This window comes from Vanessa tameamea, chromosome 13 (genome assembly GCF_037043105.1).
Source record: "Vanessa tameamea isolate UH-Manoa-2023 chromosome 13, ilVanTame1 primary haplotype, whole genome shotgun sequence".
Lineage (NCBI taxonomy): Eukaryota > Metazoa > Arthropoda > Insecta > Lepidoptera > Nymphalidae > Vanessa > Vanessa tameamea.
The window spans coordinates 5,659,739-5,686,815 of record NC_087321.1 but is presented as its reverse complement, the minus strand read 5'-3'; the positions used below and the strand labels follow the sequence as shown (position 1 = coordinate 5,686,815).

At 32.4% G+C, this 27,077-nt stretch overlaps 1 protein-coding gene across 2 annotated transcripts; it reads right to left on the bottom strand.

Moving 5' to 3' along the window:
* Positions 1-4,279: 4,279 nt before the first annotated feature.
* On the bottom strand, positions 4,280-26,464 carry LOC113397948 (protein singed wings 2). Of its 2 annotated transcripts, XM_026636478.2 has the most exons (8): positions 26,272-26,464; positions 25,060-25,219; positions 20,547-20,709; positions 18,951-19,108; positions 14,622-14,795; positions 12,734-12,892; positions 12,077-12,277; positions 4,280-4,626 (listed from the first exon to the last, which is right to left on the bottom strand). In XM_026636478.2, the coding sequence occupies exons 1-8, from the start codon at positions 26,319-26,321 to the stop codon at positions 4,441-4,443; spliced, it is 1,251 nt and encodes a 416-aa protein (XP_026492263.2). In that variant the 5' UTR covers positions 26,322-26,464; the 3' UTR covers positions 4,280-4,440. The 2 variants fall into 2 exon arrangements, with proteins under 2 accessions (XP_026492263.2, XP_026492264.2); XM_026636479.2 differs by lacking the exon at positions 14,622-14,795 and having other exon boundaries at positions 4,282-4,626.
* Between the last annotated feature and the right edge of the window lie 613 nt (positions 26,465-27,077).

Here is a 27,077-nt window from a genome sequence, read left to right as displayed (position 1 = left end):
TGGTTCTTGCCTTACTTAGAAACCCTAATATTCGGTTTATAACAGTATTTAAAACGGGATATTTACCATGTTTTTTATTTTTACGTTCGTAGATAATGTCGAAATATCGAGCTCCACCAAATATAAATAAAAAACATGGTAAATATCCCGTTTTAAATACTGTTAGTAATAAAAATAACCATGTTAATTTAAAATCTTATATTCGGTTTATATTCAGAAATGAATAGTTGCATAACTGAATGGATGATAAACTGGATTGTGCATTATGAATGGTGCTTTTTACAATTTTCCTTAGTGTTACTCGCCACTTGTTCTACTACCAAACTACACAACCCTTATTGCTTTGGTTCAAATGCAGTGTTGCGCTTTCAAAGGTGAAAGATTTATATGCATCTTTTTATAGGTACTTCTACTTATATTTACTACTTTTTTGAATTAGTACGTTAAATTATTATTTTAATGATATAAACATAAGTAAACTAAATACAATGTTATCTCTCTAATATACTGTTTTTATAGAATTACATTACATCTTAAAATATTATGATAATAATTTAAAACTAAGTCGATTGATGCATCTGTCTGTTAATACCATTTTTACATAATTTCTCAAGCCCGCTTTTAGGTTATTAATATTTAGTTTGATATTGCGTTGTAAATTAATTGAATGCTTCATAATCAGCCAGTTAAAATATGCTTATAGGGTGCCGTTTGCTATTTCTATTGTGAACTATTAACGTGGGATATCAGAAGGTCCCTTAAAAATCTTTATGGAGGGGGTGGGAGATTTCCAGAACACGCCTGCAAACGGGCGCTTGTGAAGTTGTGCTTAAGCTGAGAGGCTGGTCACAATTTGAATTAATTGTTAAATATTTACACCTAATCCAAAATATTTTTTAATTTAACAATAGTCGGTACTTTTGTAACATATAGGTAGATTACTTCGACACCATTTAAGGCTTTGGAAAATTCAATAAATATTTGTTTATTAAAAATGGTCCAGAATGAAGCGACATCTTTATATTATAACATAAATTCATAAGAAAAATAAACAAGCTATGATTCGAGTCTATCTGTTCAAGTTTCTAATGCAATCCATAGATGGTGCTTAACAAACTATTGTAATGCCATCTCTTGTATTTATATGGAAGCAGGTAAGGAGCAATTTTTTGCCGAATTTTCTAAAAGGTGATGTTTCAAAAAATTATAAATTAGTGTTTTTATTACAAGATTGTAAACTATTATATCATTACGTCTATTTCTTTAAAAATTTAATATTATATATATTCCAATAATATTCATATTTTACAATTGAAAAATAAAAGGTCGATATTAGCCTTCCATGCACCTTGTTACTTGTATAAGTACCCTGCTGGAAAGATTTGGGTGGTTCTTTTAAGAAACAATTGGTTTTCTAGTAGTATATTTTATAAAGTAAATAATATTACGGTCGGTAAATTTTGTCAGTTTGCTTTGAAATCAATCAATCCAGTGTGACACTGTTATTAATTGTGTGTAATCATTTAAGATTTATTGATATTTCATACTAAAAAAAAGGTAAAGTGTGTAAAGGTAGAGTACCAACAGCTTGAAATGTATATATTATTCTCATCAACCGTAATGAACTGACGAGAAACTAAGTAGGCAGTTATTCTTAAATAAACATCAAGCTTTTTAATGTAGGAAAAGTTATATGATATAATTAATGTAAAAATTAAAAGTATGTAAATATCCCAAAACTCGGAAAAGGCAGGAGGCCTCTCCTCTTGACGAGCAAATTTGGAATTTATTCCATTTTGCTGCTCCAATACAGCATACGTATGTTGCAGAATTTCACGATATTTTCCTTCACTATCATATACACGAGATGGAATACAAAAAAAAACATATTAAGCTGAAAACTCTGTAATGCTTGCCTAGATCTAAACCCCTAATCTTCAATTAAGATTCAGGTGTTCTCTCCACTCACTAGTCTATATCGGCTCAATAATTGAATATAATATACTTATCAGATATCAAGATCAATTTGAAAAGCTTGTCATTAAAAATCTGCATCCTTTGTTGTAATCATAAATTTTACGCGATAATAAAACGAAAATAGAATATATTTAATATATTTATTTTATTTAACAATATCACATACTTAATCTCATTTGCAAGTAACGTCAAATTGAATAAAATATTGCACATATTATTTATTAAGCTACGTTTATTATGCCAACAGCTAAACCATAGTATTTCAAAACATAAATATATTATAAGTAATTGTAAAACATATTTCAATTTATAAATACAGTCAAAATCTGTTATAACGACATTGAAGGGACTACTCATATTTAGTCGTAAAAACCGATAGTCGTAACAACCGGTGATGCTTATTTTTTTATGAAGTGATTAATAGGCAAAATATATTACTGTATGAAATTAAATTATATTTCGTTTATTTCAATCAAAACGTATACGTGTTAAGAAAGAACAATGTAATTTTCCTGTATGCATAAAATCTGTAATTTTAGTTTGTTTGGAACACCTTTCTCTTGTATACACATTTTGTAATTCACTTTGGAGTCTAATAAGCGTATCGTTATAATTTCCCTGCATGTGAAACTGTGCATTAAAAAGAACAATCTTGCGTAATACACTAACAGCATTGAGACCATAATTCAAAGTAGCCACTGTAAATTGTTCATCAGTTCATCATTTTCTTCTTGAACTTCTCATACAATATCATCTTCCGCAGCCGGTGCACAAATCGCAATAGACCTATCTACATCAATGCACTCGTCTGCTTTAGTACTAATTGTTTACAATACGCCTCAGCTGGTTGTTCTACAGATATAATTCTCCAAAAACATTAGCCAAATGTGGTCGTTTAATGCGGTATTTCGTAGTAAGCAATGTCGTACAAAGCAATATTTTTGATAAGACAGTTATATTGCATTCAGCCGGGATCTTCGATTTTGGTCAATATAACCGATATGTTGTTCTAAATGATGTCGTCATAAACGGTTTTAACTTTACATAATAGTCTTAAATTAAATATAAAAATCAAGACACTAAAATTTTTATGTACATATATATTTTTAACGACAAAAAGACTAGCATATCGTTCCACTTACGATAAATACCTTTAGATATTTTTCATTACTTACAATCTCAATTATATTATTATTGCATTGTTTAATTAAAACATTGATTATTTTAAGCACGTAATACTAGAAGCTTATTGATATCGGTTGACGTCTGAAATAATAATCTATATCTATTCGTGGAAAAATGGCGTTTTGAACGTTGGTGTAATAACTTTGAAGTATAATTAAGTGGATTTAGATAGTTCAATGGAATAGTGTTGTATTGTATTAGAAACATAGGTATATTTAAGAACATCTGTAAATATTGCAGTCGATAAATCAATACTATGGAGTATTATGCTACTGCATATGTCCATAATACTACTCGACACAGTAGCATGCGAAAGCGATCATGTGGCGCCCGCTTAAAAGACGGAGAGGGTCTTTTAGTGGATATTCCGATGTACTAGGGCGCAGTCCTGGGCACCGACGAGTCTCACATATACCCCAAAAAAAAAATACTGACTTATATATATATTTTTTTTGATTTCATTTAATATCAACCGCAATAAATATTTCATAGCAACAGTTGCTGTGCTATAAACGTAATAGCCCCATTGTTTGTATTGCATAATATAGCAGAGCTATTATCAAAACTCATCAAATATGTATAAATATATCGAAGGTTTGCTTACGAGTACCTTTCTATATTCTTCAATTGATATAGGCTATCTGAAAATATTTCATTTTACAAAGAAATTGTTTTGTTTTATTATCGAAGTAAATTTATTAAAAGCAGTGTAATGCGACCCACCGAGACAGAATACTCCGATGGATGATGTACTTTATCAAATATAATATTATTTATATATATATATTATATATGTCTGTTTATATTCCTTCCATACATACACATATTTCTTGGTAATTTACAGTGTCGCTAACCGTATGATCAAAGATGTGCCTGTAATTACTCTGGCTCACTCAGCCTTACAATATTGTTGTTTGTCGGTAGAATATTTGATGATAGCAGGGTGCCTACCAAGACGGATTGGTGTAGACACAGACTTCTTGCTAAATGAATATTTGTTTTAGCTAATGTGATTAATCCAGTAGAGCTATTCTGTAAAAAGTGACTTCGTATCCTCACTAGTAAACCGTTTTAATATCGACTTACGGTCATACACCACAATTTTTGCGTGTATATTACTTTCTGATTGTTGACGATCGTGTTCTACTATGAGTATAGAATGTGTTTTTACAGAAGAGTTCTGTTGGTCCCAAACACTTTATTGTACATTGTACAAACTGTACATTTTTTTTATTTTATGACAGTATCGTTTTATTTATTTTATATATTCAATTGTTATTATGGCATAACTGCAGATATCCAAGGTAATTCCCCCGTAGTTCTAAACCGGTGCCAATCGTATAAGAATTTGCCAATAACTGACGTTATAAGCGCCAAAAGGATCAAATTAACTATATTAATCGTACTTATCGGCATTTTCATGTCATTGTTCCTGCAAACGTTGCCTAGTGATATTGTACTTATCTGTAAGAGAACAAATGATATCAATACTATTAGTTTAAACTTCAATATAACTATTCTAAGCTAATTTAAGTTAAAAATTCTAATTATGTCCAACGTGCAATTTTTGTTAAAATTATGTAGCAGCACATCTGTATCGTTACGTCGATAGCCACTTGATAGCCACACCAAGCGCATACCACATCTGCACGCCATCGTTACATAGTAAATCACTCCATAGGCCACTCCGAGCGCATACCACATCTCTACCTCATCAAACAGATGATAGTCTCTGAAAAGAGTTGTTTTTTTGTCGAAACCTTCTGTATATGTACTCGAAACATTTCTCTAATAAATATTCCACGATCCTACTCACTACAAAGCAGACACTGCCACATTCCTCTAAAGTTAATATAATCAATTGCTAACAAACATTTTTTATCAAAGAGCACCTATGAATTTTTCATGACTAATCAGTCATGACAATAAGTGTCAACAACAGAACAATTCTTTGAAAGGTTCTTTTGAAAACAATTGTTTTCCTCACATGTGTAAGCATTTAAATATATATATATATATATAATAGATAGCCGGGAGAATGAGCCACCTCACGCTACTGGCAATAAACAATGGCGCTACTAGAAATATTAACCTTTCCTTACATCACACCAATGTGCCACCAACCTTGGGAGCTAAGATTACGTCCCTTGTACTTATAGTTACACTAAATAACCTTCAAACTGGAACACAATCTTATGTGTATCAAGTGTAATTGGGTAATCTACCCTGAAAATAAGATACATTATCTAACTCAGTGAAAAAACTCAATTGGATCATAATTTGAGTGAGGATTCATATTTTTTATATTGTTATTTTTACTTTTTAAAAGTAAACAATGACCTATTATTATTTTCCTATTTACCCGTCCAATTTATTAATCTTGTGTGAGCGACGATAGTTCCAAAATATTGACGATTCAATAATACTGTATTGTGAAGAAATGAATGAAATATGTTGGATTTGATTTTGATTTGATTAATATTGCCAGGCGGTCCTTAAAACATTTTGCTATTGGTGCTTCATTTATAATTGTGCTATCTGTAAGCTTAAAACCGCGTTCTAACCTTCTCTATAAGTTAAGGATTAAAAAAGATTTTTAATAAATGTTTATACATTGTATTGTAATATGAAACTTTGATTTTATATCAAATTGATCGCCATGATATGATAGGATGATTTGTAACACTTACAAATTACTGAATTTAAATCCTCTGTAAAAATATGTTGAGGCTGCTCTTACAAGCTTAATTAACTAAGCACTGGTTTACATTTTCTTAGTTTGCAAAAACTGGAAATATACGAACCCGTTCGGTCTGAGAACGAACACACACGTGCGTACACTTAGAGTGCAAGTGCGCGGCTTTGTGATTTTTTTTATGACGTCGAAATTAAAATGAGAGGTATTGATAAGACATATAAAAGACTATTATTGTTCGTTGAACTTTATGATTTCTGGATTCTATAATTTCAAGCAGATTCTTACAGTGGCTGACTGAAGACATATTTTCTGTTTGTTATTGTTTATGCATTGTTGTAAACTACACGAACAGTACATCCTCCGTTTTCATGATTATGATCACAATGGACTTTGTGTCAATTTTTTTTATTAGAATATCATCTCTTTGCGGGTGGCAGGTAATGAAAACAAAAAAGAATTAAGAAATTAGTATATATATATATATATATGTATACATGTGTCACCGTAAAATTGTAAATACCGTTAGATTATAATCTACCGAAGCTAATTAAAGTTAAATTCTTACCTAACCTAACCTCACCGAAATATCATAAATTAATCGAAATGTTTGACGCTTTATTTTTAGTTAATTCACCATTCACAATATTTCGGTATTTACAATTCTACGGTGATATATATATACAGTCAAAATCTGTTATAACGACATTGAAGGGACTACTCATATTTAGTCGTAAAAACCGATAGTCGTAACAACCGGTGATGCTTATTTTTTTATGAAGTGGTATTAATTTAGTGTCCGACCGAAACTGGTTTTTACGACCGAAACCGAAACCGAATTTCGGCAACGGTCTCAGTTTCGGCCGAAACCGAAACCGAAACTTTCTTACAGGAGTTATGTTTAGAGGGAAAATAGAGATCTAAACATAATGATAATCAGTCTGTTTTAAGTTTTAATTTTTTTTTATTGTTATGACAAGTATGCTTGAATGGTTGTCTTAATTTGGGATAAACAATCACTGTTCTCCACACCAAAGGTTCCTATTAAATTACAAGTAGATTTATCATGGGCGTTCCAAAGCCCTTCCACCTTTTCGGGAGACGATATTCTAGATGAACAAGATGGCTGTGATTTTTCAGAATGTCAGTTTTCACTTATTGTATAACTAACATCGTCCGTGTAAATCCTCAAATGGTTTTCTATTTCTAAGGTGGCAATGTCAACTTCATCAGAATTCAGCTATGTGCTTCTAAATCTTGGATCCAGTAATGTTGCGGTTATTAGAACAGGATGTCCTTTGACGTATGCAAATCGTCGATTCATTGATTCATGCAACCGTGTTTTCATGTTTTTCATTATTTCGCTTTCATTTTCGTCTCTAGTTTGCAGCTTCCTATTTAATAGTGATATCAAAGGAATTACAAGGGAAATGCATGCGTTATCATATGACAGATCAAGTGTAGCTTCATAAAAAAACTTTAGTACCTCAGTAAGATTCTTTATAATATCCCAGTCCCAACTTACAACAAACAAAGCGCATTGCGAACACAAGCAAGTCACGACATAATTAGACAATTACCGCTCCGATCATGACCGAGCACAGCGCGGCAACTGCAGAACGCAGTTTCGGTGTCGGTCCCAGTTTCAGCAAGTTTACCGCCGAAACCGAAACTAAACCGAAACTCATTTTTTTGCCGAAACTCAACCGAAACCGAACTTTCGGTCGGACATTAGGTATTATTGAATGTGTAGGTTAGAGGTATTAATAGGCAAAATACGAAATCCATACTTCCATACTAATCCATATTATTAATATTATAAATGCAAAAGTAACTCTATCTGTCTGTCTGTCTGTCTCGCTTTCACGCGAACTACTAGACCGATTTAAATGAAATTTGGTACACAAATAGTCTAGAGCCTGAGACAGGACATAGGCTACTTTTTATTTGGAAAAAAGGGCTGTAAAGGGTTGAAAAGGGGGATGAAATTTTGTAAGTTGTTGAAAGTATTGTTATTTTTAGAACTAGAAGCATAAAACACTTACAAAACTAACACTGTACACTTATAAACTAACATATCATGACACCCACTAAGGAGCGAATTTTGAAAATTCTACCCCTAATGGGGTGAAATAGGGATTGAATGTTTGTATGGAAGTCCGTTATTTTTTAAGTTAGAAACATGAAACTTTATTTTTGGGATACTACTACTTAAGATACTTATTTATGTGTTTCTGCATATTCTACCGCAAATGGGGGTTAAATAAGGGTTGAAAGTTTGTATAAAAGTCCGTCATTTTTGAAGATAGAAACATGAACTTTATTTTTGGGATACTGATAAAAAATGGATAGATACGTATTTAAGCGTTTCTAGATAATCTACCAATAAAGGGGTGAAAAAAGGGTTGAAGTTTTTATGGGAGTAAGTTTTTTTTTTAAGTTAAAAACATGAAACTTTATTTTTGGGATACTGATTAAAAATGAGTAAATACGTATTTAAGCGTTTCTTGATATTCTACCTCTAAAGGGGTGAAATAACGGTTGAAAGTTTAAATGGGAGTTAGTCATTTTTTAAGTTGGAAACATAATACTTTATTTTAGGATACTGATTAAAAATGAGTACATAAACATTCAAGCGTTTCTGCATATTCCACTCCTAAGGGGGTCAAATAAGGAATGAAAGTATGTATGAAAGTCCGTAATTTTTTAAGTTAGAAACATGAAACTTTATTTTTGGGATACTGATTAAAAAGGAGTAAATACGAATATAAGCGTTTTTTGATATTCTACCACTAAGTGGATGAAATAAGGGTTGAAAAATTTTATGGAAGTCCGTCACTTTTAAAGTTAGAAGCATGAAATTTTACTTTTGGGCTACCGATTAAAAACGAGTTGATACGAATTTAAACATTTCTGGATATTTTACGCCTAAGGAGGGAAATTGGGTTAACATCCTGTATACAGGTTAGCCTGGAAGTTCGTCATTTTTGAAGTTAGAAGCTAGAAATTTTTATTTTTGGGATACCGATTAAAAATTAGTTTATACGTATTTAACCATTTCAGCATATTTAATCTGTAAGGGGTTTAATAAGGGTTGTTATTTTTTTATACAGGTTAGTCTAGAAGTCCGTCATTTTTTAAGTTAGAAGAAAGAAAATGTATTTTTGGGCTACTGATTAAAAATGAGTTGATACCTATTTAAGCGTTTCTGAATATTCTACCCTGATGGCTGATGAAGGCAAATACACACCAATGTGGTATACAAAGAGGTCTTACATTAACGTAATATTTTAAGTTAATTTGTAAATATATTCATAATCTCCGCGGGCAAAGCCGCGTGTAACAGCTAGCTAAATTATTTTTCGTTTATTTCAATCAAAACGTATAAGTATTAAGAAAGAACTATGTCATTTTCCTATATGCAAAAAATCTGTAATTTTAGTTTGTTAGGACACACAAACTAAAATTCTGTCTTGTATACACATTTTGTAATTCACTTTGGAGGTTAATCAGCGTATCGTTATAATTTCCCTGCATGTGAAACTGTGCATTAAAAAGAACAATCTTGCGTAATACACTAACAGCATTGAGATCATCATTCAAAGTTGCCATTGTAAATTGTTCATCAGTTCGTCATTTTCTTCTTGAACTTCTCGTACAATAATTAATTAATTCTCCTAAAACATTAGCCTAATGTGGTCGTTTAATGCGGTATTTCGTAGTAAGCAATGTCGTACAAAGCAATATTTTTGATAAGACAGTTAAATCCACAACAGCGCGATTTTTAAGACATTTTCTGCCTCGCACAACCACTCTGTGGAACCAGCTTTCGCCGGCGGTTTTTCCGAACCGATACGACTTAGGAACCTTCAAGAAAAGAGCGTACTCCTTCCTGAAAGGCTGGCAACGCACCTGCAAGCCTCCTGCTCGTTTGCCACCTCTAATATAAAATATATATATATATATAGCATTCAGCCGGGACCTTTGATTTCGGTCAATATAACCGCGGTTATGTTGTTCTAAACGATGTCGCCATAAACGGTTTTAACTGTATATATATTATATATTTTAAATAGTTCTTTTGTACGTCAGGTTACAGTGCGTGTAATGCAAAATTAATATATCTTCAAATGACACTAAATTAGGATAGCAAATTTTTCGAGTTTATTTTATACGAGTATAAATTTTATGAGATTAATTTTTATACGAGTATATGTTATAAAACATATCTTGGATTCAATTTCAAATGCAAAAATATTTTTTCAATAAAGACAACAACATTATACGGCATACCACCGTATGCCGTATAATGTTGTTTCTTGTTACCCAACGTCCGATTATATAAGTATAAGTACTGTTATCAAAGGTGTTAAGTAAATAAATAAAACAATAGGCTAATCAAATTCTATGCCAAGAAATTTATGTCAAACACAGTCAAGTTGTACTCCGAAAGATTGTTTACAAAGGTATCCATTCAGTCACTAAGATTTTGAAAGGGCACACTTAAATTCACCGTGCATTTAAACAATGTGTCTATTATCAATGTTACTTAATTTGTCGATATATTTTAATAGCTAACTATAAATTTTTCACCATGGTCGTAAACCAAATTAGCTGACATCTTCAAATCCCTGGTGGGGAAGTAGTTGTATGTTATTTATTACGGTATATATTAGGGCATAAGGTACTATGCCCTAAGTTTTTTGGACTCCTTACAAAGTGTTTACAAATTTTCATGATAATCAGTTGAGTAGTTAACACTTGAAAGCGTGACAAATAAATAAACAATCTTACTTTCACATATTTTATGATATTTTAGTTTTAGTTTATAATTAGGATTTAAATTACAGATTCTAAATACCACACAAAATAATCACAGAGATTAATTCCAAACAGCAATGTACAATTACTCTACTCGTAGATAAGTGTAGTTATGTAAAAAAAATGTGTATAAATAATTCCGCTATTAATTTTAACGTCAAATATGTATAAATTTATTTAATGTACCAGGTCTATTTATCTATTTTACAAGTATCAGAAACGAAACGGATCGAATAAGACTTACAAAAAAGAAATAAATATAAAAAAGTATATATGGTAAATGGTATATATATACGGTAAAGGTATATATATATAAATTTCCACGGCCTTTGAAATTTTCCTTGAGATTTTAATATTAATGAATTCAAAAAGACATAGGTATTTAAAAATCGTTCCAAATTTTTCATAAAAATAAAAATAGGGATATTATTTTTAGCAACAATATTCAAAATTTATTCACAGTCCGAAGGCATGTTACATAAAAGTAAATCTACTTTATTTGATTTTTTTATATTATTCTTCTTTCATTTTAATTATTCATAAGTAATAATAACATAAATTTGTGGTTGAGCTTTGTCCACCCACTTGTAGCAGCACATCTGTACGTCATTACGTCGCTAGCCACTTGTTAGCTACTCTAAGCGCATACCACATCTATATGCAATCGCTTGAAACAACGATTAATTCTAACAAAAACTGTTTATTTGAAACAGATGACATGCTCTGAAAGGAGTTTTTTTTTATGGCGAAACCTTTTGTATATACCCGCAACTTATTTCTATTAAAGATTCCACGATCGTACTCGCTACAAAGCAGGCATTTAATTATACTGCCACTCACTTCCTACACTGCCTCGCTCTTGCATTCTAGTTTGAAGGTTGAGTAAGCTAGTGTAAAATTGTAAATACAGGCACAAAGGATATACATATTAGTTGCCATGATTGGTGGCGCTTTTGCGAAGTAAGGAATGGTTAAAATTTCTTATGGCACCAATAACTATATTCATAACATATACATACATACATAAACAGCCTGTAAATTTCCCACTGCTGGGCTAAGGCCTCCTCTCCCTTTGAGGAGAAGGTATGGAGCATGTTCCACCATGCTGCTCCAATGCGGGTTGGTGGAATACACATGTGGCAGAATTTCGTTGAAATTAAACACATGCAGGTTTCCTCACGATGTATTCCTTCACCGCCGAGCACGGTGCCTGCCTGGGTTTGAACCCGAAATCATCGGTTAAGATGCACGCGTTCTAACTACTGGGCCATCTCGGCTTGGTGGACTATATTCAGTGGTGACTTACCTGATGGTAAATCTGACCACTGGTATTCTCCCGTCTGCCTCCATGTGTCCGTCCAATTACCAATACCATAAAAAAAAATATGTTTAACTTACCTGAACAAAAGAAATAGATTTGTCGTCTGATTTAGCACATCTTATATCTGTTAAGTCCCGTATCACCCTTTTATACTTCAAGAGCAACCCTTGAAATCTCGGTATAAAGTGGCAATCGCATCGCCACGGATTCTGCCCTAAAAACACATGCATTATATTGTTGTTCCCTTGAAAAGCTTTGTCGAAGGCGTACACTGGTATCTGAAAGATATAAATTAAATTATAGTAGTCAATAGTACATTAAGTTAAAATTCTTGTCTACCATTATAGAGACTGTTCCAAAAATTTTAATGAAAATGATATAGTCATCATTTAAAATAAAAAAATCCTAATTGTTTTTTTTATTATTTTAGATTTAAGGTAAAGAATGTCTTCTTATAATATTAAAATCAACATGTTGTTTTAGCCTGTAAGATTGTATTCAATATTAACATATTTTTATTTAAATTTAACCATCGATTAGACACCTTTTGATTCCTTATAAAAAAAATACTTAACCAATATTTTCGCAATTCAAATATAATAGTTATATATATATCTGATCTAAGTTGTTGTATCTCTTATCATCTAAACGACAGAGTACAGAAGTTTATTTTAAAAAATTAACAATAATAGAAAATCCAGTTCCCCTTACTTTTAATATTATTTAAAATTCACCTGCTTCAACATGTTTCCCCGAAGACTTAGTACTCTAAAAGTTGTAAACCACTCAGATCCTTCTAGTTCTTTAACAGTTTGAATACTGTTGTTGTCAAGGTATAAGTCTACTAGTTTCTGGTACTGAGGATTTTGGACCAACTGGCGAATACTGCTTAACTGAAAATTACAAGGGGACATTATAAAACATTGTTTCAGTTTGAACATATTTTCAATATAACTTATAATAACTACTCTTATTCATGTACCTAACATGTGAAATTGGTTACCAGAAAGTTACAAATGTACATATATATATTATGTCAGGACTGGAATGGAACTAGCAAATGGTCCTTATGATAAGTGGAAACCACCACACAAAGACACATTAAAATGTTTTAAGAAAACCTAAGACATACACAGAATAAAAATAAAAATCTTTTTAAAATTTATACATACGTTGACCTCCTAAAACGGAAATTAAAGTGAACTATCGAACTAACTATCGATTAACCTTAACCCTCATTGGTCGCCTATTGCTGCTGCCATCCAATGAGCGTTTAGATTTAAACCAAATTTGTTATTTGAATTTGACCAACTAAAAAACACTGGTTAGTAAACAAGTTGTATTGTCACTACCAACAAAATAATCTGCAGAATTTCTCAATTGACTTGAGGAAACTGGCTTTATATTTAACCGACTTGAACGAGGAATCAGTTGGCATCATCATCAGATAAAATGGGTCACTTTGCAACGTTCACTTAAAAAAATCTTTCCCCAATTAGTTCTGCTAAAGTCAACAATGGATCTGAGATTAAATGCCTTGCCTTGTCATCCCCTCAAACCTAAACACAGCACACAAAGTATTACTGTTTGACAGTCGAATAAATGGTGGGTTAAAACGATATGATTAAACTTTTAAAGTCAGTTTAGTGTAATAGTATCGTATCTTTATCAAACTTTATAGAATATAAAATTTTGAGTTATTTAGTCATACTATTATAATATAATATATTTTTTAACTATAGGAAAACGTATTTGCAATAAAACATACAAGAGAATACAATTACAATTTCGTAACTTTGATATGTCTTTAATCGAAAACATAGGTACGAAAAATTCCTCAACCAAGCAAATATCAGTTCTCCAATTACGCAGGGGAAGCAATTAGATCTTGTTACATATGTGAATCCATGTGACATGATTGGAAGAAATTATGTTTGTGATGAACAAATGAGACCACGCACACAAATAAAACCCTCATTTCATTACGTTGACGCGGCACTTCAGTGCAAGCATTCGTGTTAGTAGGTACTAAATATATACATTAATATACCTTTCAAAATACAAAAAAAACGCTGTTCCATATTTAAAACGATCGTTGATATCTTGGTAGCACGAATTTGCTTCCGCTATATATTATTTATTAAACAACAGACACGATGGAATAAATTAATATCATTTGAGAAACTCTTAATCGAATTACTATATTTTGGTCTTCGATCTATCAACCTTTCAGTCTTGATGATAATACATACTTAATTTTATTTTTAATCTTAAGATAACAGCATAAGTAACAGCAATTAACTTTATTTTTTCATTTGTATAAATTATTACTAAACAGAAAACTGACTGGCCATTAAACAGCAGAAAACAGACCGGATTAATCCGTTTATTAGACAGCAGAGTCAGACCGGATTAATCCGGGTTCGGCTTACATGTTCTAAAATATAATGTGTAATACACTTACCATTTTACAAACCGTAACACACAACACAAAGTTTTGCTATTTGATGAAAATATAACTACTGAATAGGTACCTTCGTTGTTACTAAAGTAAGCTCAAAATATTAACGATTTGTGTTTTAACAAAATCCAAAATGAAAGCTTTTGTTATATTTTTATTACCTTATTTCCTTCAAGCCGAAGTGTTGTTGTACTAGGCGGTAAAGACGCTGGAGGGCTCTCTAGGTTTCTCTTTGAACAATCGACTGTGATTAATGGAATCACTGTCCCTTTACGATCAGATACCACGTGGGTCATAGCGCATGCACAAGGCTCCGGACAAGTTTCTCGAACCATCTAGGTCATAAATATTTATACATTTAAAGTAATTCATTATTAGTGAATACTTATTTCTAAAACAGATGAACAATTTATTTCAACTTCGTCCATTTAAGCAGATGGCACAAGTAACCCTTTTTTTAAACTTGCTGAATATCTAAGTAACGCGTTTCTCCCACTTGGAGGGGGTATGTGACCAGCGCTGAAAATGCCGAAATACCGTCTCTTCCGAGAACATCAGTATGAGCACCTCTGCAGGCATCCAAGCTAGAGTGTTTCCCAGGGTATATAGAACTCCCCTAGTCTTGGCGCATAAGGCTGACGCCTCCTGATCGGTCATCTTCAATAGAGCGGGTCAGAAGGCGCTCTCTTCACACTCCAGCTTCGCGGCCTCTTTTTGTGACATTACACTTTTGCAGAAAGAAAAAATCACCTTTTGCCTTTTTCTTGGGTAACTTATTCTAAACCACTCATTTTGCTAAAACTATGACAGTGCTTTATTAATTTTTTTAAGTATGAATCCATTTTTATACTATTAATATTTCATTTTTAACACACTTAGACTATTTTATGATACACTATATATTTTAAACGAATAAATAAATAAACGTCGTATATATCTCCTTAATATTTTCAGCTAAGTGCATTTTCTTTATTAATAAATTATTAATATAATACCGTGTGAAGTAATATTGGACTATTGTTAAAGTCAATAGACTTACAGTATACGTAAGCATGTGTAATTACAGACACAACGGACGTTCCATTCGAGTTTAAGTAATGGTTTTCATTTCTAAAAATTCCATTATTTATTGGTGACCACGTACATAGCATCAGTTAAACTAGTCAATCAGTGTTGTTAAAAACCACATATCCATTATATTCCTCAGAAATCGTAAACAATACAATTATATAAACAAAACCTTAGAATGAAAGTTATCGTTACTGCCAAATATGATTTATACCACGATATGAAACAGAACGCTGAGCTCTTAGCAAATTGAGAAATACAGTCAGGGACATCTTAAATGTTTATAACTTAAAAATTGCGCTTCTAAGCGTACAGAGTTTTGATTTCAGTGCCAAAAGTTAGCACCAACGATGGAGTTCTTTTTTCGGTTTTTTGTTCTGAACTGTGTAACTGTGTATGAACTTAGCATAAGCAAGTTTTACAGCGATATAAATAGGAATCAGAGCAAACACCATGTTCTCACAGAACAAAAATAAGAATGTCGGGAACAAACACACTTATCGTCGAATTATCTACTTCTGTCAAATGCAGCGTCCGCGCTCTTTTCCTAGGTATAGACTACTTCGCCACTTTTGCCTAACGTAAGCCTGACACTCGACTACAGCACATCATATATGGCGAGTAGTAATAAAAGTTACTATTAATAAACGTTATTTTTTCATCAATCATTTGAGCAATCCTCGACGTTGTTATTGTTCAGCTACGCTCTTGTTACGTACACAATGTCCTATATGCTTCGTAGATATTTTTTACCTTTAAGAAACGTAGAATCAATCTGAAATCGCCCGTGTTTACCCATGAGAGTCTACCAGTGCTCTTATGAGCTTACAAGTAGTTTCGTTATTACAAGCCCAGCACCGAGGAAAAAATTATTACAGTACTTTTTTGTGGTAACTTTAGTTAATCTGCCTATTATATATTATACTACGCGGAATCGCGTTCCACGCGGGTGTTAATTATTCCTCTGCATTTGACAATAAATATACGAACCCAAACCAGAGGTAATGAAAATACACAAGATTTTTCAGATTTGTTACTAGATATTGGTAACGATACGTCATCCACAGTCATCAAAGTCAAAGTTTGACTCTAACTTTGACTTTGGACAGTTTCATTGTTGCAAGACCTCAAATTATCTATTTATGAGGACTTAACTTAAATAGCATATTATGAAAACCCCTGACTTTCCAAAAGAGCTATTTTGTCCCTACTGTGCGATATATTCGTGCTATATAGATATATGATCAATAGATTGATGAACATGATGATTCTACTATCTATCCAGTTGAGTTTTTGGAATCCTTGAGCGCTCCTGGCCTGCTAGCTCATAAGATAAATTTGAACGTCGGCGTTTTACTAACGTTTTATTTTTATGATAGAACGTTCGCCTAGAACGAACAAATGGGCCACTTGATGGTAAGTGGTCACCACTGCCCATAGGCCATTGCCGCGCCATTGCGCGGTAAGAAATATTAACCATTCCTTAGATCACCAATGCGCCACTAACATTAGAAAATAAGATGTTATGTCCCTTGAGCCTGTAGTTACACTGGCTCACTCACCCTTCAAACCGGAACACAACAATACTGGGTACTTATAAATTCAAAACATTCGATTGTCAATAACCTCGATAATTTTTAAATTGCTAAACCGATTTTTATTTAATACAGCGAAGAACACTTACGAATAAGTCATCTTTCAAACAAAAAAAAATCATAATCGGTTCATCCAATCGGGAATGACGGTACCACGACAAACACACTGTTTCATAAATATGTCAAAGTGTTATAATGTCTAATCTACTTAACTAACTTAACCGTTAATTAATTATCAAATAATTTCACTATAATACTCTCAGAGACAAACACAAAAAGATAAAAAGTATTCTGACACATCTGTAATCTTTCATCACTAACTTCACATCCCGCTTTCATTCCTTTTCCGTCACTGTGATATAATTTTAATTTTGAACAGCTTGTCTAGTAGTTTACATATAAGTCAATGGTTAACATAGTAATAAAAGTTTGATTGATTTGGTCCAAGAATAATTTAGCACATAAACATTTATTTTACGGCTCACTTGTTTATGAAAGAGCGTCCCTATAACTCGCGGCTGCGGTTGGGTAAACCAAACCGATATTTATATCCCTAAATTATATTATATGAAGTCATGGATGCGTCATAAAATAATCCATAGACAGTTAGTGATGAATAGTTTATATTTGACGGCGACGTCGAGTCGTGACGAATAAAATTAAAGAAATGCAAAAACATTAACAAAACGAAACTTGTCAATCTTAAGTACATATTAATGAGATAAATACGTAGTATTACTTCTTTGTGTTCCTTAGTTTAGACAAAATGAGAGTTATGTAACAAAGGTTCTGAGAGGCGCTCCATAACACGTCAAAAAACATTTACATTTAAATTTGGAGACGTGACGATTAGAGTGATGTTATCATAGACTCAAAACTTTTCACCAACCAAACGGCAACTTTTCTTATCAACAAAATATAAAAACTTAGCTATAATACTTTTCGCTGGAAATATGCTCTTACGCTTTCGCTCACCCACAGCTCGGCCTCAAACTTTCTTGTGTTCGTGTTTCTTCAATGATAACTTAATCCGTGAGTAACGACCGAACTCCACCATTTTCAATAAGGTTGTCGCAAGATCCCATTTTAATAGAAAATAATAATTTGTAATTCTCAATGAACTAAAATAAGATACACCTAGTTGTGTATTCCGTGTATTAATATATAATAAGTGATGGATGCTACGTCTCATCCAGGCTTCGAAAGCCGGCTTTGACAAAAAACATCTGCACTACTTTAAGATGATCCATACCCATTTAGCGATAAAGAATTATTGTTGTCGTCTTGATTGCCTAACCCTGAGTTTTCATAAAGGGGAAAAGAGCAACTTTAACAAACACTTCTAACTTGTCTATCATTGAAATATATGCGTTTCGCGTTTACATGGTCTAAATATCACTCTGCCGTTAAATTTTTCCTTCAATTTTCAATTACATCTGATACATGTAAAATCTTCGGTAAATTGAACTTCAAGGGAGACCCGAAAAATTATTGGAAAATTGGATTTATATCAACTTATATACTTAGAAAGATTTCATTTTATAAAGATTAACTTAGAAAGATTTTAGAAGCTATGTTTGACTAAAATAATTGAGATTCTTATCTACCTAATTTTAAGTAACAGAAGCGGCATAAATAAAAATTCCAAGCCCTTTCCTAGAATTGATACTCCTTTTTATTACATACTCGTAAATAATCATTCTAAGAAAGTCATGTGTATTATTCGTAAAGTTATGGTATTCGTGATATATTGATAATTAGAATATATCAGAAAAATGTATAATATAGTAACAGTTTTTATGTAATTTACCTTTGCTTGCAACTTACCCGAATAATATCCATTACTTTGTGTAGTGGTTTCCCTCTGTACAGCTGTTGATGACACACCAGTTCATAATAATCTAATAATCTTCTCCGAACTGTACCATTTTTATCCTCCATAGCCAGCCAATCAAGCCCACCATCGCTGCAGTCCCACTTGTTATCTACAATAACATATAAAACTTTGGTAGATAAGTTTTATGAATATAGAAAATTTAATATATAACAACAATAATTATCAAACATAGAGAACAATCTTTTAATCATACTTTATAATAATTTTAGCGAATATCCCCGTAAATAGGCCATTTTTTTCCAAATCTCTAAATAACGGTCACCGATGATAAAATTTCACATTAAATATATTTTCCTCGTCTTATGAATGCTATACAAAATTAACTATTCCCAAAATCCCTTTGATATGCATTGACAATAGGTACTTTTTCCTGGAAATCAGATATTGGTGAATACTGACGAATTGTAGTCAAGAGATTGTAGTCATTATATACTTTACCACGGGCTTTTTTTTCAAATAGGTTAAAGCATTAATTTTAAATCCAAACTGATTGAGAGATTGGGGGTTATGGGTATTGATATAAATTATGTGGGAGAATGAGTCCATAATAATGCTAGACACTTCTATATGCATAGTGGGCACGGTATCTGGTAATATTTTAAATTCAATGGCGCGCAATCAGCCCTTTAGTCGAAATCGTTTGAAATAATATTTCCGAGATACTTATGTTGGCCCAAGATGTGAGAACAGTATCTGCAGGAAAATGCTTAATCAGCATTATAGGAAAGTAACATGAATCGTCTCATATCGTGAGAAATATATTTGATGTGAACATATTGTATTAAAAATAATTTCAATTGATTGTAGCATAAGCTTCTGCTCGGTCAATTTATTAGTTTAATTAAAATAAGTTTATTTTTCTTTTTTTTTAAATACCATTCATTCTCCCGTATTTTTTTTTCAGTTTTAAAAACAAATAAATCTATAAATCTGCATTAGCACTTTACCGCTAACATAAGCTATAGCTAAAGACGAGAATCATACCCGGGGTATTATTTATATATAACCACTTAAGCCATCTCCTCAAAAAATAAGGAGATCGTACTCCAGGCGTCTGATATTAATAGATTTTCTTTTCATAAGTAGATAAACTTATTGCGGAACTACAAAGTAAGAAGGCAAAAGTATGCTGGACTCTATGAAGGATGACATTTGCACGTAATGAGAGACTACCTAGAAATGTTTTCAAATGAAAAGATTATCATCGGAGATTATTACAAGAAAAAAAGGGGCAACCTCAAACAAAAACAAAATAATAAACAAATTATGACCAAATTTATATACTTGCTGCTGTGCGATTCTGTAAGAACTCACTTCGTATCTCACTCGTGAAATGTTGACAACCGACTTAGGGTGATACCCCATGTTGATAGGTGTATCCTATAAATTTTATAACTATTATAGTCAGCGTCGCATTTTACATTCTGACATTTCACGCTCGGATTCTGCGGTGAGTTTCGAGTTTCTTCTTACAGAATACATCTACTGATCATTATTTTTATAACATTTATATGAAAAAAGAGTACCGCCAAGATAAACTGTTTGTAACTGAGGTGGTCCTCGTAAGAGATTTGCTTTCATGTGCCTCAGGGTGTTGTTCCGAAGATCTAATTCTCTTAGCTGCGTCATATTTCCCACGACAGTCGCGGGAACCTCCCACAGTGACGTTGAGTTATGTATTGATATTTTCTGTAACAAAAAAAACGTCTAATACAAAATCCTTATAGAAATAAATTTTCTTTACGTGCTTTAGAAACTCCTCCTAAGCAGTTGGACCGCAGAATAAAATAAAGATTTTTGTGTGGTTTCTAAGTAACGGCTGGACGGTTTAGATGGAACCAGATTGAATTGGATTGGCACTGTGACTGGAAAGTAAATAAAATTTTCCGGACGAAGTGACAAGCAGTATAAAGTAGATCTCTCTTGAACACGTCAACATTATGTATATCAGGACAATTGATCAGTAATTATTCGGTATATTTTAGAACTCGATTAAAAACATAACATATCAGTTGTTAAATGGTTACCCATTGATACATATAGTATAGTACTTCGAAATAATGCAATTTTTATTAATTGTATCTTAAAGCGAAAATGTCCCCGACACTAAATTCTATTATTCCTAATATTGCTCTGTAAATAACTCACCAAAGACTCGCACTTTTCTGCTTCCTGTGTTTCTTCGTACTGAAAGTCAGTCGTTAATTTCCTAACCCCTTTTCTACTATGTCACGCCAGAAATGCTTCTTTTATTGTATACAATTACCGATACATCTCACATACTACCAGGAGGATGGAAGTACCGACAGCATGAAGAAAGTACAAATAAAAGATGAGATGATGTGAAGAATGGCAGCTCACGATGGGCGCTCACAAAAGTAATGTGCCATATTATAGTCCGATTACCAAATCACTTTTAAGCTTCATTGAGCCTTACACTATTAAATAACACGCTAACCTAGGTTAATGTTTTAGTAATGGCCTAAAGATCCGGCCCGTGGCCTGAGGAGACGTGGTGACCACAAAATGTGGCGAACACTTTCGACAGTCTTTCCTTCAAGACTGTAGAGGAGGACTTCCGCGACCGGGTATTCCTCTGAGAGACAATATCCGGCGCCGGGTAGGCTACGGCGTTTACATTACATTAGCAGCCTGTAAATTGCCCACTGCTGGGTTAAGGCCTCCTCTCCCTTTGAGGAGAAGCTTTGGAGCATATTCCACCACGCTGCTCCAATCAGGGTTGGTGGAATACACATGTGCCAGAATTTCGTTGAAATCAGACACTTGCAGGTTTCCTCACGATGTTTTCCTTCATCGCCGAGCACGAGATGAATTATAAACACAAATTAAGCACATGAAATTCAGTGGTGCTTGCGTGGGTTTGAACCCAAAATCATCGGTAAAGATGCACGCGTTCTAACCACTGGGCTATCTCGGCGTTTACCAGACGTATACATATATACCAGTGTGGTATAATGCATGGCTCAGTATAGTGCATCCATACAAGTTGACACTCTCATCACTTGGAACAGGTCCATTCTACGGAGACCGAAAGAAAGTCTAGGTGTCCACTGGACTTTTTTTTCAGCATGCAGGCAATCATGCTTCTAAATGAGACGAGCAAGCTATTCGGTAAGATGCTCACTGCCTATCATATTCAGAAACTGGAGGAGGTCAGGCCGAGCCTCGCAGAGGCAACCAACGACGCCCTAAACGCCCCGAAGACTTGGACCACAAAGACGATGGTCCGATGGCACATGGTCCTTGCGGTATCACTAGATCTCTCGAACTCCTCTTCAACAATCTTTCTTTCGAGAGACAAATGAGACAAGGATATGAAGAAAGCAAGGTGACTCAAAAAAAAATGTATTGGAAATATTTAAAAAATGACTAGGCTTTCGCCTCCATACGTGTTTCATATCATCCGCCAATACGAAACAATAAGCCTGCTTACGGTTAAGTATCGCGCCTTCCATACGCTTACTAAGTTTTGCAGAAATACATTTCAAGAACGGCGACATAATAATAATAAGCTTACATTACAGTTGCTCGGGAAGTATGTGATCTTCGAATTTTATCGGATATATTTCCTCAAATAATATTTGCTTTTAAACAATATATTAAGTAACTCTTACTGTTATTTATTATTAATATCGAAATCATTTTTACTTAATTTAGACTATATTTGCGATAACATAACATTCATGGTACTTATTTTAATGGAAAACAATATTATAGCCAATATCTGTATTCGATTAATAATAATAATTCTTTAATCACAGACGGTGGACTAAAACAAGTCCACGTAGATTATACATATATCAAAGTTACATTAAGGTTGAACACAGTGTTGACAAGGGAATTTGTAAAGTTTAATTCATATCTAAATAATTTTAATAACTTATACTCATGCGGAAACATCAATTATATTACAGAAATACTTATATAAAATAAATATAGAAAAAGTACATGACTTTAAAATGTGTAATTTCTATTATAAAATAATGTATTATTTTACATGTAGATATTATCATAGATATTAAGACGTTCTCAAAGGAAATAACAACTTTTAGACTTATTCTTAACAGCTTCCTTTTTTACTTAAATCTCAGTATTTGTGACAAATAACAAAGGTACTAATTAAAAACGACTGCACCAAAAGACAAAAAATCAGACTGCCTCAAAATTAACCTACTATATACTCTAATTCATTTAATTGTAATTGGCTGTAGGTTTACATTTAACCGAATAACATGAAAGTTAAATTAAAATGATAATTACGATTTAAAAGTCCTTATAGGAGCCGTATTATAATATTAATATTATAATGAAAAATATTCACCCCATACTCAAATTTGAGCGTTCTTCTTGTCTATGAATATGTCTTGTGAATCGTAAAAGTCAATCAGAAACAAAAAAAGAAATAACATATTACTTGGTGGCTTTAAAAGAAATCAGAGTTAAATCGGACTTACATAAGATACGGAAATATAAGAACATTAAAAAAAAAGAAATTAAAATATACCTAAAATACAAAAAAAAAAAAAAGAACTAACAGCCTGCCTCGTTCTCGTCGGTAACCGTTCCGGGTAAGGCTATGTATAGGGATACCGGAGTTCAGAACACAACGCATAAAATGATTGATAAAATAGAAAAATGAAGTTGCCACGGTTAAAATTTTAAGAATATTTTTTTTAAACCTCTATACGTACACAAACGCTGCATATAAATCGAAGTATTTAAAACGACAGCCATAGTTACCTTGTTATAGTTACAATTTTCAATTATTGTTGGTTGACCTGTGTGTTACAATGCACTTAATAGTGATTTATCTTCAAATAATGTATCTTTATTTATATCAATAAAATTGATGATAACGTTCATCTAAGAGATTTTTTTTTATCATATTCTGTAAAATATGCCAATATATTAACATAATTTTCAAATTATTCCTTTTATTAAATCGAAACTTTTCTTCCAAAATTAAACCAGTTTTCATATTGTTGACCTATGAATGTACATAAGGTTTTCAGTCGTAAGTATTCCTTACCAAAATACTTATTAAATAAATAAATATTTAATGCGCTGAAGATTATTACAATTTTTATTTTCACTATGCTATCCTAAAGGTTTTTTTTTAAGTACGATCGATTCGGATTAGCTATTATAATCTAATCACGCTTTATTCTGTTATCAACGTTTATGACATAAGTGTGATAAGATCTATTTCAGAACTGCTTCAAATGAAATAATAAAACGTTAAGCATAGCATTAATTATGTTTTTAGTATGTTCTATTTATAGGCTGAAGACCCTGTCCTGACTTGACCCTGAAGATAGTACCGACTAGTGATAAAAGTGGTATATCATTTTTGCTCATTTTTATTCATGCCACCAACCTTGGGAGCTAAGATGTTATGTCCCTTGTGTCCGTGGTTACACTGTTTCAATCACCTTTCAAACCGGAACATAACAATACTAAGTATTGCTGTTAAGCGGTAGAATATCTGATGAGTAGGTGTTACCTACCCAGACGGGCTTGCTGCAAGCCCTACCGGGAAATTTTAAAACCACAATCACAATCAGTCATGATTTATACAAAAATAACTTTTTAATTTTAATCCTATATAAATATCACATTGCCGGACAAGGCCTCCTGTCTTTTTAAAAAAAAAGATTTTAAGTATATTACAACGCGCAGGACTAATGGGGTTTGATGGATACACATGTTGTGGAAATAAAACCAAAATATTATTTTACTAAAGATTTGATTTTGATTTGCTAAAGATGTTTTCATTTACCGCCGAGCACGAATTATTAACACAATTTGAGCATACTAAAATATATTCATATGTCTGGTAGATTTAAACCCGCCCTCGGGTTCGGTTCGGTTCAGAATCACACATATAACCATCTCAACCCTCAATTTATGTAGCATAACAAAGGCATCCGATATCACATGATCAATCTTGATCTGTTTGTATTTCATTAATTATTAGTAAAACGAATACAATCCAAATATAATGAAAAACACACCAACCTCAATTTTGCTTTGAGCGTCAAAATGACCTTTGAAATATTTGAGACTTGTGCTATTACTGATATCCAACGACCTTAGTTGAGGAAAATGTTTCTGTAGACGACCCATGTTGATACATTCTCCAGGCCATTCCAATAACATTAAATGGGATATATCGTATCTAAAAAGAAAAAATATAAAACAAATTGAAATCTTTATCTTAGGAAATAAGGACTATTTTTACTTATTAGATTGAAATCAGCAGGCATCGTATTTAATTAAACGGTTGACTGAACTTATTAACGAAATATTGGGGGATTAATACCTAATTACTATTATGTTATATAATATATCAATAAATGAGGAGAGTTGCTTTTGTATTACCTAAATAAAAAAAAAACACTAAAGCATTATACATACAACTTGTACCAGAAGATTCAGCGTGTAAGGGGTATGTATGTATGTAATTAATACACAGCAGAAAACATCTATTGCCGCTAGTCTGCTTGTTAATATACAAGATTATTACAACTACTTATGATTTATTTCCATACGTTATATAAATGTAAATATTTTGTAAGCTGTACAAAAATTGTCATCGGAGCAGTCGATTTAAAAAAAGAACACTTCTTTTTTATCGTTTATGTCGTTTAGGTTATTTTAATGTCTCTGTTATTTAACAAAAATTGGCCAGTTATATTAAAGCTATATGTGCCGTTCATAGTTTAAGATATGTACATTATACACATATTTATAATATGGTTAAAATTGTTTCTCTTTATTTACATGCCGATTTTTCTAAGGACAATGGATATCTCTAACTATGGGAACTGACGGTTTTAAAGTACTTGTAAATATCTATTTGAAAATATACTTTCATTTTGACCTAAGTTTGAGATGCGTGTGAATAAATGAAGTAGCATGCTCTTTTGAATAAGAATTCTATGAAAGTTTTGAACACATTTTGCAATAGGTTTGTATAAAAATGTTCAAGCGTCAATAGCGCAATGATATACGGGCCGCCTAGCTTTGTAAAATTTAATTCAAAATATTTGCCTCTTGGGATTTTGTCGTCTCTACTCCTGGCACAAACTTTTTATGGAAGGAAAATAGTACATATGGGACAAAAAAAACATATGGGAGTTTCTTATGGTCTTAGTATAATGATACTCATTACACATGGATGAATTAAATAACGTTTATTTATTAATTCACAGAAAAATCTATCCTTACCTTATATTAGTTAACCAGATATTAGTAACGCCATTCGTACAGGTTAACATTTCATTAGATCGCTCACAATAAGCCTTATTTGTATACTCCGATAACGAACACGGCGTTTCTAAACGATTTGTAGAATTATGACGTCCTTTATCACCCGAAATTGAATTCTTCACAAGACTCAGTAGTAGAAATGACTTAAATACTGAAAAAAATATTATTAAATCAAAATAAATAATTCGTTTACAGTAGAGGCAGAAAAACAGTTAAGGAGTCAGTCCCTCAAATATGCTGAAGATTTTCAGAGAACATTGAAATCGTCTAAGAATACCAATATATCACCGTTTCTAGTGGATTACTTAATTTATGTTCTCGAGAACACAAAAAAGAGGTTTGAGAGTCCATCTTATGTGTAAGTGTATTGTTTCCAGATTAAACAAATAAAAATACTGAAAACATAAACTTTACAAACAACACATATAAATATAAAACACAAGACACAAAAAGTCAAATATGTTCGACGTGAGTTCGCATCGCGTAAAAATAAGCGCAAAATCCATACAATAAGTTGTGTGCTAATCAGATGTTCAAAAATTATAATAATTAAAAATAATAGGCAAATATTAGCTATACTTAAATAAAATGATACAATTTTGGATACACAGTTTATTGTCACCAATACCAAAACGTGGAAAATGTTGCAGCGATTTGTTTAGTAAAACTTGCTTAAATTTACGTTGCGAAATATAACCTTGTTAAATTTAATAAAAGCATGTATCATCCTATTTTTATTATATGGCAAGTGTCGTTTCAAATTT

Bases quoted from the DNA above. Each gene is read 5' to 3' on its own strand.
- LOC113397948 (XM_026636478.2), bottom strand. From the start codon at position 26,321: ATGTTAACCTGTACGAATGGCGTTACTAATATCTGGTTAACTAATATA. The intron at 20,710-25,059 runs GTTGGTGTGTTT...TTTTTGTTACAG, and splicing joins ACGCTCAAAGCAAAATTGAG to AAAATATCAATACATAACTC. The intron at 12,893-14,621 runs GTAATAAAAATA...TGTAATTTTCAG, and splicing joins TTCGGCTTGAAGGAAATAAG to TTAAGCAGTATTCGCCAGTT.